Source organism: Heteronotia binoei, chromosome 5, assembly GCF_032191835.1.
Source record: "Heteronotia binoei isolate CCM8104 ecotype False Entrance Well chromosome 5, APGP_CSIRO_Hbin_v1, whole genome shotgun sequence".
Lineage (NCBI taxonomy): Eukaryota > Metazoa > Chordata > Lepidosauria > Squamata > Gekkonidae > Heteronotia > Heteronotia binoei.
This window is the reverse complement of record NC_083227.1, coordinates 85,606,135-85,620,027: the sequence shown is the minus strand read 5'-3', so window position 1 is coordinate 85,620,027 and position 13,893 is coordinate 85,606,135. Positions and strand designations below refer to the sequence as shown.

General features: G+C 42.4%; 1 protein-coding gene across 1 annotated transcript in view; it reads right to left on the bottom strand.

Annotated features, from left to right (window-relative positions):
• Positions 1 to 9,242: 9,242 nt before the first annotated feature.
• The window catches only part of DNAH12 (dynein axonemal heavy chain 12), a 194,923-nt gene continuing 190,272 nt past the window's right edge, over positions 9,243 to 13,893 (bottom strand). Inside the window, exons 71-73 of the mRNA XM_060239731.1 lie at positions 13,737 to 13,828; positions 12,242 to 12,309; positions 9,243 to 9,571 (exon numbers count right to left, since the gene is read on the bottom strand). Coding sequence (XP_060095714.1) covers positions 9,381 to 9,571; positions 12,242 to 12,309; positions 13,737 to 13,828 — 351 coding nt within the window. The 3' untranslated portion in view covers positions 9,243 to 9,380. The remainder of the gene's footprint in view (positions 9,572 to 12,241; positions 12,310 to 13,736; positions 13,829 to 13,893) is intronic.

Below are 13,893 nucleotides of genomic sequence, written 5' to 3'. Positions count from 1 at the left end.
GATGAACAAAAATTAAATATAACATGAAAGAGAGAGTTAGTGCTACATATATGTTTGAAATATATAAATAAATAATATTGGTGAAATCAACACCTGCTTAATTAAAAACTGCCATACTTAAATGAACCTGTTCCTATATAAACTTAAAATATTAAATAATTTTAAAGAGCAAATTACCAAAGAATAAATTACTGATCAGCAGTGAAATAAACTATATATTAAGGGACCAATTCAATGTCCTTCCACATTTGTGTTACCTCCCCTCCCATTTGCTCTGCTCATAGGTATAGAATCCCACCCTCTTCCCTTTTTCAGTTTCCACTGCCCTGTACACCCTACCGTCTACTGTATCCGGGACCTAGACTTATTAGAGCCCAAGTGGCGAGGGCACAATTTCAGAATAAAACTCCTCAAAATGTAACCCCCTGAATAAATATTACTACTGAATGTCTACTGACAAAACTGGGATTTGATTACTGTTAGATAAGCCGTGACATCTGCTGTACAGATCTGGTTAGTTGTACAAACATGACCATTTGTTCTGCACATTGCAAATACTGTGATCCCCCCATGTTTTTCAGCCAAGGCCCCCCCCCTCAAAAAAGATAGCTTCAGGATTGTCCTGTTCATATATAACTCACAGGTGTTTCTATCAGTACAATCCTAAACTGATGTACTTACTTTCTAAGCCCACTGACTTCAATTGACTTAGAAAGGTGAAGCTCTTAGTATAGCACTGAAAAAGTATTGCAGATATTTTAAACCAAGAAACATATTATAGACAAATTTTATTTTAAATTTATCTCAGTACTAAATATGTTGCTCTATTAAATAATATTATATTGATCAAATCAACATATAAACAAGTAGACCTGTGTTACAGTTGAAATACAATTAATAAAGTGCTACCAGTATATTTATACTTTTACATTTTTGTTTTGCATTTGGGAATAGCTGACAGTTATCTTTTTAATGAAAATGATTGAAAACATGACAATAAAATAAATTATTCTCACCTTTCCTTTATGTTTGAAACAGAGAAGATCTTATACTCTAAGCAAGTATTAAAACGAAGTGCTAGACTTGATGTGTTAGGAAATGATCTGTGTTTCTTGCAGAGACCATATCAATTAACAACTTACTATAAATACCGGACCGTGAGATCCTGTTGACTGCAGGTTTCCCTGTGAGGGTTACACAAGGTTTAGCTGTATTTGGAAACACTATCTTGAAAGAGAACTAAAAGCCAGATAGAACTAGGCAGAAAGGTTCAGCGCAGTAAGTGTAAATACTGAGTTTGGTTGCTGATACTCTGAAAACTCCTAGCAGCACAGGGCATGCTTTCTGAAGAGCAGTTTCGATTAGATAATGATTTTAAAGTTGGAAAGCAGCCTTGTATCTGTTAGCATTAGAGCTTGGTTTGCACTGTATAAGGCTGCCAGCCTCCACATGGTCAGATAGAGAACCACTAAGTAACAATTTTATACTATGTTCAAACAAATTTAAATATTTTACAAACAAATTTCTATATTTTGCAATATTGTATTAAATCCAAAACCAGTGTATACATCGGTGTATGCAAGGACATCAGCTGGAACAAGTATCTAGTTTTAAATACCCGGGAGTAGCGGTGCAGGCTTCGGGCTCCAACTCAATCCATAACAGCAGTGCTGCTGATGCAGGAGAGAAATTGGCAAATAGCATCTTGAAATGTTATTGGACTCAGGGGGGTAACAATGTTCCAGCTGCACTTCACCTGTTTAAGGCTAAGGCACTGGTCCAGCTAGCTTATGGAACATTTCTGGGGTCTTCAGCTTCCTCCCTGTCCCTACTAGAGAGAGTTCAATCCAAATTTCTCAGAACATTAATCCAAGTACCCAGGTGCGTATCAAACTCCTGGGTTCACTTGGAAACAGGAATGACTCGAGTAGAGGCCAGAATTTGTGTTCTTTCTATATATATAAATGGGTCACTGGTAACATGAATCCTAAGGGGCTGTTCCCTCTAATCTTGCATGACCAATGTCAATGCAATTGGCTCCAAGCAGTCCATACAGCCATCAGGAAGTTGGGGGTTTTCCCCCAAGCCCTACTTAACCTTGGCATTGATCAGGCAAAATCACTCATTAAGCAGAGAGTGCTAGATATAGAAAGACAAACAGATCTTCACAGTTCCCCAGACTATTTTTCTTCAGCAAACAATAAATACATAGATGCCCCTGCTGCCTACCTATACTTCCTTGAATCTCACAACATGAGAAGGGCCTTTACCTTAGCTAGGAGTTTGTCCCTGCCATCGGCAGTTGTGGAGGGGAGATATGAAGGGACTCCTTAGGCTCTGTTCCTTTTCCCAATCTGAAATAGATTCTCTGGAGCATATATTTTTAAATTGTTCTTCTCATACAGTGAGTCGAAGGGAAACTATTACCCCGCTGTTGGAAGGGTTTCCTGGCAGATCAAATAAACTCCAATTAGATTACCTTCTGCCAGATAGGAGCCACCAGACAACAAGACAGGTGGCTAGGGGTGCGGTCAGACATCCAAAAAACCCCGCTACGGGCATGAGTTGAGCCCGCACGCATGTCGGATTTTACCCGGACGTTCACACGTCCGCATCTGTGAAGTGTGCTTAGCCCGTGCCCGTCCCACGCTGATGCGCCTTGCTCGCGGATTAATTTGCTACCGCTTTTAATCCGGAACAAGACGCTTCCTGAGCGCTCTAGAGCATCTGAACGGGCAATCGTTGCTGAGTCGCAACGGCGCTTCCCGCTTCCAGCTTCCCGCCACAAACAAATGCATATCACTGCGCGATGGAAGGGAGGAACTCGAAAAAACTGCTTATTAGCGGCTGTATTCCTAAGCTGAAGTGATTTTTCAAAGATAGATGTTAACAGCATTGACTAGGGATTTGAGCAGTTTAGAAAGGTATGAAGATTTTCCCGTATGTGAGGCGATCTTTTCTGAAAGTAGTGCAAACGGAGAAACACATCTGTAACACTTTGTGTGAATCGCCACGTTCTCTCGGAAAGCAACGCACAAAGCAGCATGGCAATGAGACCCACGTCATTTGATACCGTTTGCAGTGGCGGGGTTTCCGGCTATTTAAACCTTCCCCCCCCCCCCGGCTGGTCTATCGATATATCGATATATCGTTGTATCGTCATATCGTGATGGCACCCGAAATGGAATGTGATGGCCTTGGCATTAGCGTGCGCAGTATGAAATGCCATGCTATTTCGGGTGCCATCACGATACGACGATACAACGATATATCGATAGACCAGCCGGGGGGGGGAAAGGTTTAAATAGCCGGAAACCCCGCCGATGCAAACGCGCATGCGCTCAGCAGAAACGAATTCCGAACCCTCCTGTTAGCGCCCAGCACTGCGCCTGTGCTAATGCGGATTGCCGCCATCTGAAAAAAGTCCCGGTAGGGCGCTGTGTGATCGAGCAGGGACAGGATCAACACGGCATGGCATCGGAACTCCATGCTGTCTGATCGGGAAACAGGATGCGGCAGATTATCTGAGATACGAAATAACGGCGCTTTAAAGATGGGTTGCTGATGGATTTAATGTAAGTGTGACCGCACCCTAGGTTCTGTTCCCAGATTTATAAAGAACACAAAAAGTGAGACAAATAGGCCAAACTGTAAATCTTTTAACAAATTTTAAAGTTATTTTTAAAAGGTTTAAAGGGTTAAATAATAATGTTATATTCTTTTTTTTTTTTACTATTATAACCCTCAAGTCTTCAAATCTTATATGTAGATTCCTTGTGGGACTTTTTGTAAGGTACTTTTAAGGCTGTTCTAAATGACTTACATGTTCTGGTCTATGACTGTATAAATAAATAAACTGACAGTGTATACAGTTGGAACATCACTTGTCTGTTTCTTCCCACCAAAAAATAAAGTCCATAACACAGTCAATGCATGTCCAGAAATTATTTCCAATGGAGAGATCAGGAAAACTTTACAGACTTCATAAGATGCCCCTTTAGATTCCAAGACGTTTCAATTCTGTTCTTCTTGTCAGGCTGTTAAATGGAACCCGATTTCAAAGGACTTCTTGAGAACCCATTGATTAATTGTTGTAAACTATGGACCTTGTGTCTGTATGAGGTCCTTTGATTTGTGATATTGCTGTTAGTTTAGCCTACTTATTATCTTATGTATTTGGAGTTTCTAATTTTTGCATAATTCTTTGTACTGATTCTGCCATGTCCACGCTGATGCTTCTGCACCCAGCTGGTGGTGACAAGGTGTTTGGACCATTTTACAGAGGTGCTGAAATCATTTGCTACGAGGTCCAGATCTGTCATAAGTGTCACTTCGATGGGCTGGGCCATGCATGCCATGAAATGTAACTTGAAATGTAACCAGAAATATAAACTTTATAGAGGTGATTTCAGATGTCAAATGGCAATAGCAGTGAATTACAATAGCAAGCTTGATTGGATTAGGTGTGATATGCAGAGGGTTAGTAGGCATGGAGATGCCAGCGTTGGTTATGAGACCGGAAATCTAGGTCTCAGTTCCACCCAGGAGGATGCAATTCAGTCCACAAGGAGAATCCACAACATTCAGTTGCTGATTTAAGAGTAGCAGTGGTCTTACAAAGGAATTTCAAAGGGAGAATAGAAAGAGAGACTGCTGAATTACAATGGATAATGAAGCTCAAGACAATGCATCCTCCTGGACTGAACTGAGAGCGAGTTTTTCTGTCTCATTAGCAATGTGTACTATTATCATTTGGTATCTGAAACCACTCCACTCTCCAAGATATAAGAACCAATCCTAGTGTTCTAATTCTAATCAGGGTCTTTTTGAAAGAAAATAAATCAATAAGAACAGAGAAATCAAATTTTAAAAAAACTACTTTTCAAAATAAACCAAAATAATTTCCTCAGTACATTGAGCTTGTCAGAACAATCCATCCTCTCTCCCTCCGAAGTGTGCTTGCACACAAAAGCTTATATCTGGAATGAAACATTGTTGGTCTTAAACCTGCCATGGGTCGCCAAAATTCTCTCTCTCTTTTTTCTCCCTCTCCTTTCCTTCCCAAAAGAGGAAGAGCAGCCTGGGAGAAGGAAGCAGAAGCTGTGTTTGTGTGTGTGAGTGCAAGAGAGAGAGGGGGATGGAGCTGTGGGGGGGGGGGGGTGAGGGAGGCAAGAGGCAGGAAACAGGAAGAATGAACCAAAGAGCCTCTAGGGACCTTGGGGGAAAAGCAAGCTTTAGTGTGGCTGCAGTAGCCCAGTAGCCCAGGAAAGGAAACAGGAATAGGAAATTGCTTGGGGGATGGATTTGAGGCCTGTGAGGCAAGCTTCAGCATTTTGAGACCACTACACAGAAAAGAAAGAACATAAATATGCTACAAAATACATGCACCCTGTAATAACTGACTATGCTCTGTAATAACTGACCAGGGCTGCCAAGCTCCCAGGTGGAGCAGGAATTCTTCTGCTTTGGGGGTCCCCAACCCACCGGAAAAAAATTATGGTTTTCCAGGACACTTTAGCAATTTGGGAGGAAAACTTCCATGGCTGCAGGGGACTTGGCAACTCTATAACTGACTAGGTCAATGTTCAATGAAATAAAGCTGTCAACTGACATGGGAAGAGCCACCAGTGTTGTGTGTATCATGACAACAGGACTGTAACAGCAAGAAATTCTGAAGAGTTTAAAACAGTGTCTTGTTTAGCCAGCAGACTGTCAATTGTTATACTTTAATTAGGAATAAAGCCCGTTCTGAAGAAAAATACAACAGGCTCTAGAAAGAGGCTGTGGGTGAGTGACCCCTCATCCTTGTTGTCTTCCCACCCACCAAAGTGAAGGCATTCACCCCCACACACCTCAAGAAGAGCTGATCTCTGCCATCTGGAAAGCAGTTGCAATTCTGAGTGATCTCCAACCCTCACCTGGAGATTGGCAACAATGGTGCCTCAGAGGAAATGGCTGGTTTGGAGGGTGTAGTCTATGACATTGTACCTGTCTGAGGTCTTACCCCTCTTCAAACTCTAGGATCCACCCCTCAAATCTCCAGGAATTTGCCAACCTGGAGTTGGCAACTGCTAAGTCACACTGCTGTCATAAGGGGGCTGCTGCTGAACAGGAGCAAACAGCCAGGCCTAGTTAAGTTGTGCCAGTCAGGTGGCATCAAATCACCCTAGAGTTATCAACCTCCAGGTGCAGCCTGAACTAGCATCACAACTGAACTCCGGATAACAGATCTCTCTCCCCCTGGAGAAAATAACTTTTTGGGAAGATGGACTGCATGGCATTATATTCAGTTGAGGGCTCTCCCTTTACAGAAGCAACCCTGGTTACCTAGCAACAGCCTCTGGTTAGCAGCTACCCCACTGGTCCAATCCTTATCTGTCCTAGGGCATGGCTGAGGGGAGAAGGGAGGAAGTGACAGGAAAGGTGGTCATCATGCCTCTGATGAAATGCTTTATTTATTTATTTTATTTATTTATTACTTTTCATTTATATCCCGCCCTCTCCACAAGCGGACTCAGGGCGACTTTGTGAGGCCACAGTAGAGCAACAGCCCTTTCTGAGGCCAGTTGATGGAGGGGACACAGAGAAGCGTCAGAGATGCGTCATTCTCTGAGGTAAGATTGTTTTGGCAGTTTGTTCAGTGTTCCCAGGCCTGCAGTAGGTGGGGGCAGGGGACTCAGCCAATGGGAACCCAGAGATGGTGACTGATGCATAATGGACCATTGGTTTGTTGAGTGCACCTGTCAGCTAATGGGAGCACTCAATTTGGCTACCACCATTAGGGAATTAGTATTTACTAGGAATAAGTCCCATTGTGAAGAAAAATACAATGGGTTCTAGACAGCAGCTCTGGGCAAGTGCCCTCCCACCCTTGCTGTCTTCTTACCCCTCCATCTCTTCCTTTCAACTACCCTTGTGCCCTTGGCATGCCAGTACTCCCCCCACCCATGACATTCACTCACCCCACCTTTGCTGTCTTCCCACTCACCCAAAACTCTTGGTATTCACTCTCCCTCCCTTGCTGTCTTCCTACCCACCCCACAGCTGAAACAGATGCTGGCTTTCCCTCCCCCCATGTATATGTGTGACCAAGGGTCTGTGATGGCTCAAATCCATGAAAGTGGCCCAGAATGCAGATAACGAAGAATAATTATGGGGGTGCAAGGGGGGGATGAAAACAGTCACACAGATACTGAAGCTCAGCATTCCTTTTGTCTGCAGTACATTTTTGCCATCTTTTCCTGTCATATTCAGCCTTGCAGCGATTAGCATCAGAATGAACTTGTGGTGTGAGCAAGAGGTTTTTTGTCTGGCTTGGTTGTGTTATGGTATAACCAAAGAGTATGTGCCATAAAGTGGCCATTTTCTGTAGGGGAACTGATCTGACTTCAGCTTTCCATCTCCCCGCCACCCTACATGCCTCTACCTAGGAAAAGTACAGTCTTTCTCCACAGTGAAGACCAAAACAGGAGGGAACGGACCTCAGCAGGGTATAATGACACAAAGTCCACCCTGCAAAGCAGCCACTTTCTCCAGGGGAACTGATCTCTGCCACCTTGGTTGCCTAGTGACAGTCTCTGGCTAGCAGCTTCCCCAGTGGCCCAGTCCTTGTCTGTCCTGGGGCAAGGCTGAGGGGAGAAGGGAGAGAGGGACTAACAGGAAAGAGGTGGCAGCCATGGCCTCTGAGGAAAGGCTCCTGGTGGGGCCAGGCCTTGCAGCCTAGTCACATTACAACGGCAGCGGCAGCTCCCTAGCTATTTTGGTAGCCTTTGTGTTTGGGAGGCTGTCTGTATGGGCCATTGATGTGGTGGCAGAGGTCTGTTGCTATCAACAGCCACAACACCATTGTGAGGCCACAGTAGAATGGCAGCCGTTTCTGAGACCGGTTGACAGACAGGACACAGAGAAGTATCAGAGATGTGTTTGTTTTTGAGGTTAGACTGTTCTGTCAGTTTGTTCAACTGTTCTGTCAGTTTGTTCATTCTCGGGACTGCAGTAGGCAGGGGCAGGGGAATCAGCCAATGGAAGGCCAGAGACTGACTGAGCTGTGATGGGCCAATGGTTTATGAAGTGCATGGAGAGCCAATGGCTTCATTCAGACACCAGTGTAAGGGAATTATTATCTATGATTCCTATACTTTACTGGAATGTACTTGTTATCAGAACATTCAGAAATTGTTACACTTTATTGAAATTGTCTTCACTGTGTATAGGAATTGTTTGCACTGTATATAACAACAATTTGTTTTTACACAATTAAGGATCTTTTTTTGTGTGTATGTGGCCTCTGATACTCAATACCTATGGTAGTTCTAGGAATTTCCAGAAACTCTATGGTAAAACAATAGAGTTTTCAGTAATTACTAGTGCTACCTGGCATTTCTTTCAAGTTTGTCCCAGAAGTGATGTCACAATGCATGTGATGCCAGCATTTTTTAAAATCCTGCCTTCATTTGGAGCAGCAATGACGGTTGCTGTTGGGAGGCCTCTTGCCATAACAGGATGCCCGCCAATCCTAGCATGGAAGATTGCCCTACAGCTCTGCATATCATATGAAGAGACAAATTACCTGGGCCTGTTTCAATCTATTTTCACACCTGGTTTTCCCATTAAATGTGCTCTGATCATCCTGATAATCTCTACTAGGACAAAAGTAATTTTGATTTGATTCAATGATTACTTTTAAAGCCCTAAATGTTCTGGGACAGAATATGGGAACAACTATGTGCTCCCCAATGAGCCTGACTAACAGATTTGCATCAAAAGCCCTGCTCCATGTGTACCACTTTCAGAAGAAAAGTGAATTGTTGCCAGATATGATTATTTTTGTGTAATAAAACTCATAGAAAAGGATTCAGCCATTTAGGAACTTTTTTTTTAAAAAAAGCATTTATTTCAATTGGAGAAATTTAACTTAATGCTTAATTCCCCCTAATGAAATCAATGGGATTTAAAATTATTTAATTTTGGGCGGACTGGGCTCATGCTCCACTTAATCCACATCTGTTTCTTTCCCTGTTATCTCAGTAATACAGTTGGTTAATATGTAACCTATGAAGAGTATCTATTATATAAACTATGTAGAAGTGTCAGAGTTGAGAGAGGAAGAAAAATCAATATTACCTATGAAATGTTATTGCAGCAACTTCAGAATGATAATATATTCAATGTCATATTGTACAGTGACTTTTGATACTTACTACATAAAAATACAAAAAATAAATGTGTACTTTACACAGAAATAGCAACAATATTTAATTTTTTGCAGACAAATTTTACATCTTAAGAGGTCAAAATTATTCAACAGTTCAAATCTACCAAACAGTTCTATACCAAAGTTCCTTGCTTAGGGGAAGAATCTGATTCTGAGCTCAGCAGAATTAGTCATCCAGTTGACAGAGGAGAGCAACGCCTCGCTTAATCCAATGCTGTACGGGTTGATCGGTTTCTAGCATTAATGCAATGACAAAATTAGTGGAATGTCCTGTAGTTGAAAGAACTCCTTTACGCTCGCTTGTCTTGTAGAGCGGGCAGACATAGGCATTTGTCTTCTTTATGTCTGATTTTTTTGCTTCAAAAGACAAGATGTAAAATTTATTACGTTGTAAAAAATAGAATACTTTTTAAATAACTGGAATAGGAACTTACATATGTTTTAATTTAGTAAATACCTTAGAAATCTCATGGTTTAACTTTATTTAAATATACAGATCACAATCAGGATGAGGCCCACTGTAAGAGTCCATCTGAACAGTACATATACATTCAGCAGGACCAGTGCCAGGCCTGCTGGTGCCCTAGGCCAGGATGGTGGGGGCTGCCCCCTACCTCCTGAGTGATTTAAATCATGCGGGAGGGCACTCAGGAGAAGCCGCTGCCCTTCCTGTGGTCTTGGTGAGGTCTTTAAATTGCAAGGTAAGGGCAGCAGCTGCTCCTGCCGCTCTTTCTGTGCAATCTGAATCGCCAGCACAGCAATTTAAATCACCTGGAAGGGAGAGGGCAGCCCCCACCCTCACAGGGGGTACCCAATTTGTTGCCTCGGGCCACACCCTAGGTGCCCTGAGAGACAGACAAAACCAGGCAGCACTACCACCACCACCACATGAGACATCTATTGCCAGATTTATTGTCTCAGACTGCACGTGGGAGATGAAATCTTTGAATACTATCCCCTGTGAAAAATTATCTTCCTGCATTTGCAAATTTAGCACATCAGGAATAAGACTGTAGTTTAGCTTTCTTCCAAACATGTTAGCTTTGGGAAGTTTCTTGTTGGGGAAGTTTCTTGTTAGCTGAAGGAAAATTCTTTTCTCCATCTGTAATCTTAAAATGACACAGTTCAGCAACAAAAACAGCACATATAGTTGTTCCTAACTGCTTTTTAGTGGTGTAACAAGGAAGAAAGACCTGTTTGACTCTGGAAAAAAACTGTGTCAGAGATCATAGGGTTTGCATGAAGAAAGCCATTGAAGACAAGGCTGCGGTGAGAGGGGAAGAACACTAGACAGTGCAAGAGGGAGAAGGGGGCAAACAGAAAAGGTGGCAGAGCTCAATCAGCAGAGATACTGCTCAACTATTGTGCCTCTAATATTGTCAGTAGAGTCTTTGATTATATGGAAGCTTGAGCACATGTCTAAGCACCAACATGTGTAAAGAGTTTCTTGACTGGAGCATGCTCATATTTATGAGCTGTAACGTGTGATTTCCAAACTTTATCTTCTAAATAAGAAAAAGGCATTGCAATTTAAGATAAAAAAGAATAATTTTGTTGCAATGCTGGACATTTGCATACTATCTGGTTTAGTCTACATTGAAAGTCAGTTCCTAAGCTATTTGACTAATCTGTATCCACAGAACCAATTACAACACTGCTCATTTAATCTGTTAAGAATCTGTAATGTGCCCAAACTGTACACATTCAGCCTTTTAAACTAAACTGGCCCTTCAATAAAAACCTATTCTAGCTAACAGTCTGCTCTATCAGAAGAAATAGATATATGGCTTGAACAGAACAAAATTCTTTCCTCTTCATTATTTCAAGCATCTAGAAATGTTGTAATTGAATTATAACCAGGGCCGGCTCCCCCACTAAGCAAACTAGGTGGTTGCCTAGGGCGCTGGCAGGGAAGGGGTGACAAAATCGGCCTTCCCCCCCGCAACTACCTAGTTTGCCCCCCTGCGCCTCCTCCTCCTCCCTCCCTTCCACACAGCATGTTAATTTCAAAGCTGGAACGGGCTCTAGTGCCGCGCTCTGGCTATCTAAAGTCCCCTCCTGCCTCCTTCCCTTCCCCACTGCATGTTAATTTCAAAGCCCCCACCCAGCAATAGGAAAAACCACACAGCGGGGCTGTGCTCCCAGTCTGTCAGGAGCAGCATCCTGAAAGGGTGGTTCCGCGGCTGCTGATTCCTCCTCCCCCCACTTCCTGGATCGCGAGGATTCAGCTCAGAAGGGAGGAGAAGGAGGTGGGAGGGGGCTTTAGATAGCCGGAACGAACGCAGCACTACAGCCTGTTCAGGCTTTGAAATTAACATGCTGTGGGGAAGGGAGGGAGAAGGAGGAGGTGCAGGGGGAGGGGGCCACGGAGTGGGGGGAGCGCCAGGCAGCGAGTCAGCCTAGGGTGCCATAGGGTATTGGGCTGCCCCTGATTATAACAGACTGCTCTTGATTACTGTGTTCTGATCATATGGGAAAGAATGACTAAGAAAGAAATAAATGGGAGGGGGGGGGACACTGCTATTCTTTTTCCTGACTTGGCAAATGAAGATTTCTCCCATAGTTTCTCTGCTGACCAACTTTAAAATAAATTTAAAATGTATTTCTAATTAAATTAACATGAGAAGAGTTAGCGGAGAAAGAATAAATGCACTCACCAAATTTTATTTGCAGTCTGTCCGTGGTGGCCAACGGTAGCTCTCCAGATGTTTTTTGCCTACAACTCCCATCAGCCCCAGCCAGCATGGCCAATGGCTGGGGCTGATGGGAGTTGTAGGCAAAAAAATCTGGAGAGCTACCGTTGGCCACCCCTGGTCTATGACAAATAATAAAATTAAAATATATTAAATTTCTATGGGTTAAAGAATTTCTGAGAAGTGATTTAGATAACAGTTTTAAGAAAGCAAGCCAAATTTAAAATACAGTTTAAAATTAATAAAATCTTCTGTGTTCTTGTGGGGGAAATGGTGAGATCAATTTGCCAAAATATTTCTAGCAAATATTTACCAAAGTTCCAGCAATACTTACTTGGTTTTATCCAAATAATTGGCATCATGTCGAAGAGTATTTTAGGATACTGTTCACTTAAAAGTCCTCTGATCAAAGAAAGGAAGAAACTATGAAAAATGAGCTCATGATAATAGCATAGATATCTGCATATGATAATACATGAAAATCTGAAGAAATGAATGACTGAAAAGAAAAAAAAATGAAGAAAGGATGTGGTTAAGCTAAAAGGAACAAAGAAGTTGATTGGGAGCTTTGCACAGTTACTTCCAGGTATTAAGAATAAAATACTCCTAAGGGCTTTTTTTGAGCAGGAAAGCACAGGAACACAGTTCCAGCTGGCTTTGCATCCGAGAGTGTGGCCTAATATGCAAATGAATTCCTGCTGCGCTTTTTCTACAAAAAAGCCCAGTGTGAAACAATGGTGATGTCAGGGGTGTATGGCCTAATATGCAAATGAGTTCCTGCTGGGCTTTTTCTACCAAAAAGCCCTGCTCTTGTGCATTCATAGTCAATGTTACTAAAACAATCTGAAGCTACTTTTGGAGCCATGAATCTGAACTTTCATCTAACATTAAAACAATTGTCCTTCTACACAGTTCTGTGTGTTTGGATGTGCCAAGGAAGCTCCCGCACCCACATGGAGGAAATCAGTCCGTACAAGCAAAATAGTATATACATTATACATCCATTCAAATTAAAGGGGAAACCAACCCAGTTGGTTAGCTTCAAATGACATTGGGTGAAAGATCAAATCAGTTTTTTTCAGAAAGTGATACTTGTGTACAGGGCTTTTTTTCCTGTAGGAGCCCACAGGAGCGGAGCGCCTCCTGGGCTGGCCAGGGCTCGACCCGCCATGTGGCAACCACACGCTCCCAGGCCAGGTAGGGAGCCTGCAAATGAGCTCCTGCTGGGCTTTTTCTACAAAAAAAGCACTGCTTGTGTAATATGTTGTGTGAATTCTGCGACTGTCAGAAAAGGGTGCCCAGTTTTCCATATTTCACGTTCAAATTTGCCTATAAAGAAAATTAATACACATGCTTATACAAACCTAAACTTTGTGTAATATATTGACATTATTTTTCATTTTTGTTAGATAAAGTGATACAGTATTATAGCCATAAAAGATGATTTCAGTACTAAAAGGATGTCAGAATACTGTAAGAAGCGGCCCTGGCCTGGATAGCCCAGACAAGTCTGATTTTGTCAGATTTCAGAAGCTAAGCAGGGTTGACCCTGGCAAGTACTTGGAAGGAAGACCTCCAAAGAAATACCAGGGCCAGGACAAACAGGCAGGCATATCAAGCCACCTGTCTGAAATGTCCAAACCCCAGTAGAGGTCACCAGAAGTCACTATGACTTTGAGGCATGCAAATGCACCCACCCACCCACCTCTCCACACACAAAAATACAAAAAAAAAAAAAATACTGTAAGAAGCTGTATGTCGGTATGTAGGAAACATGGGAAAGTGTATTAATAGATGCTAATAACAAGCACATTTACTGAATTACTGACTTTTTTCTGTCCCAGCGAGCTCCATCTAAAAACAATCCATTGACAAAAACACCATCTGCTGGAGCAACATCTGCAGTATCCTGAGGAATAACCTGAATGAAACAGAATTAATTAGCATTTTTCCAAAGCAATTTTGCTTTACATCTTAACTTTCTCC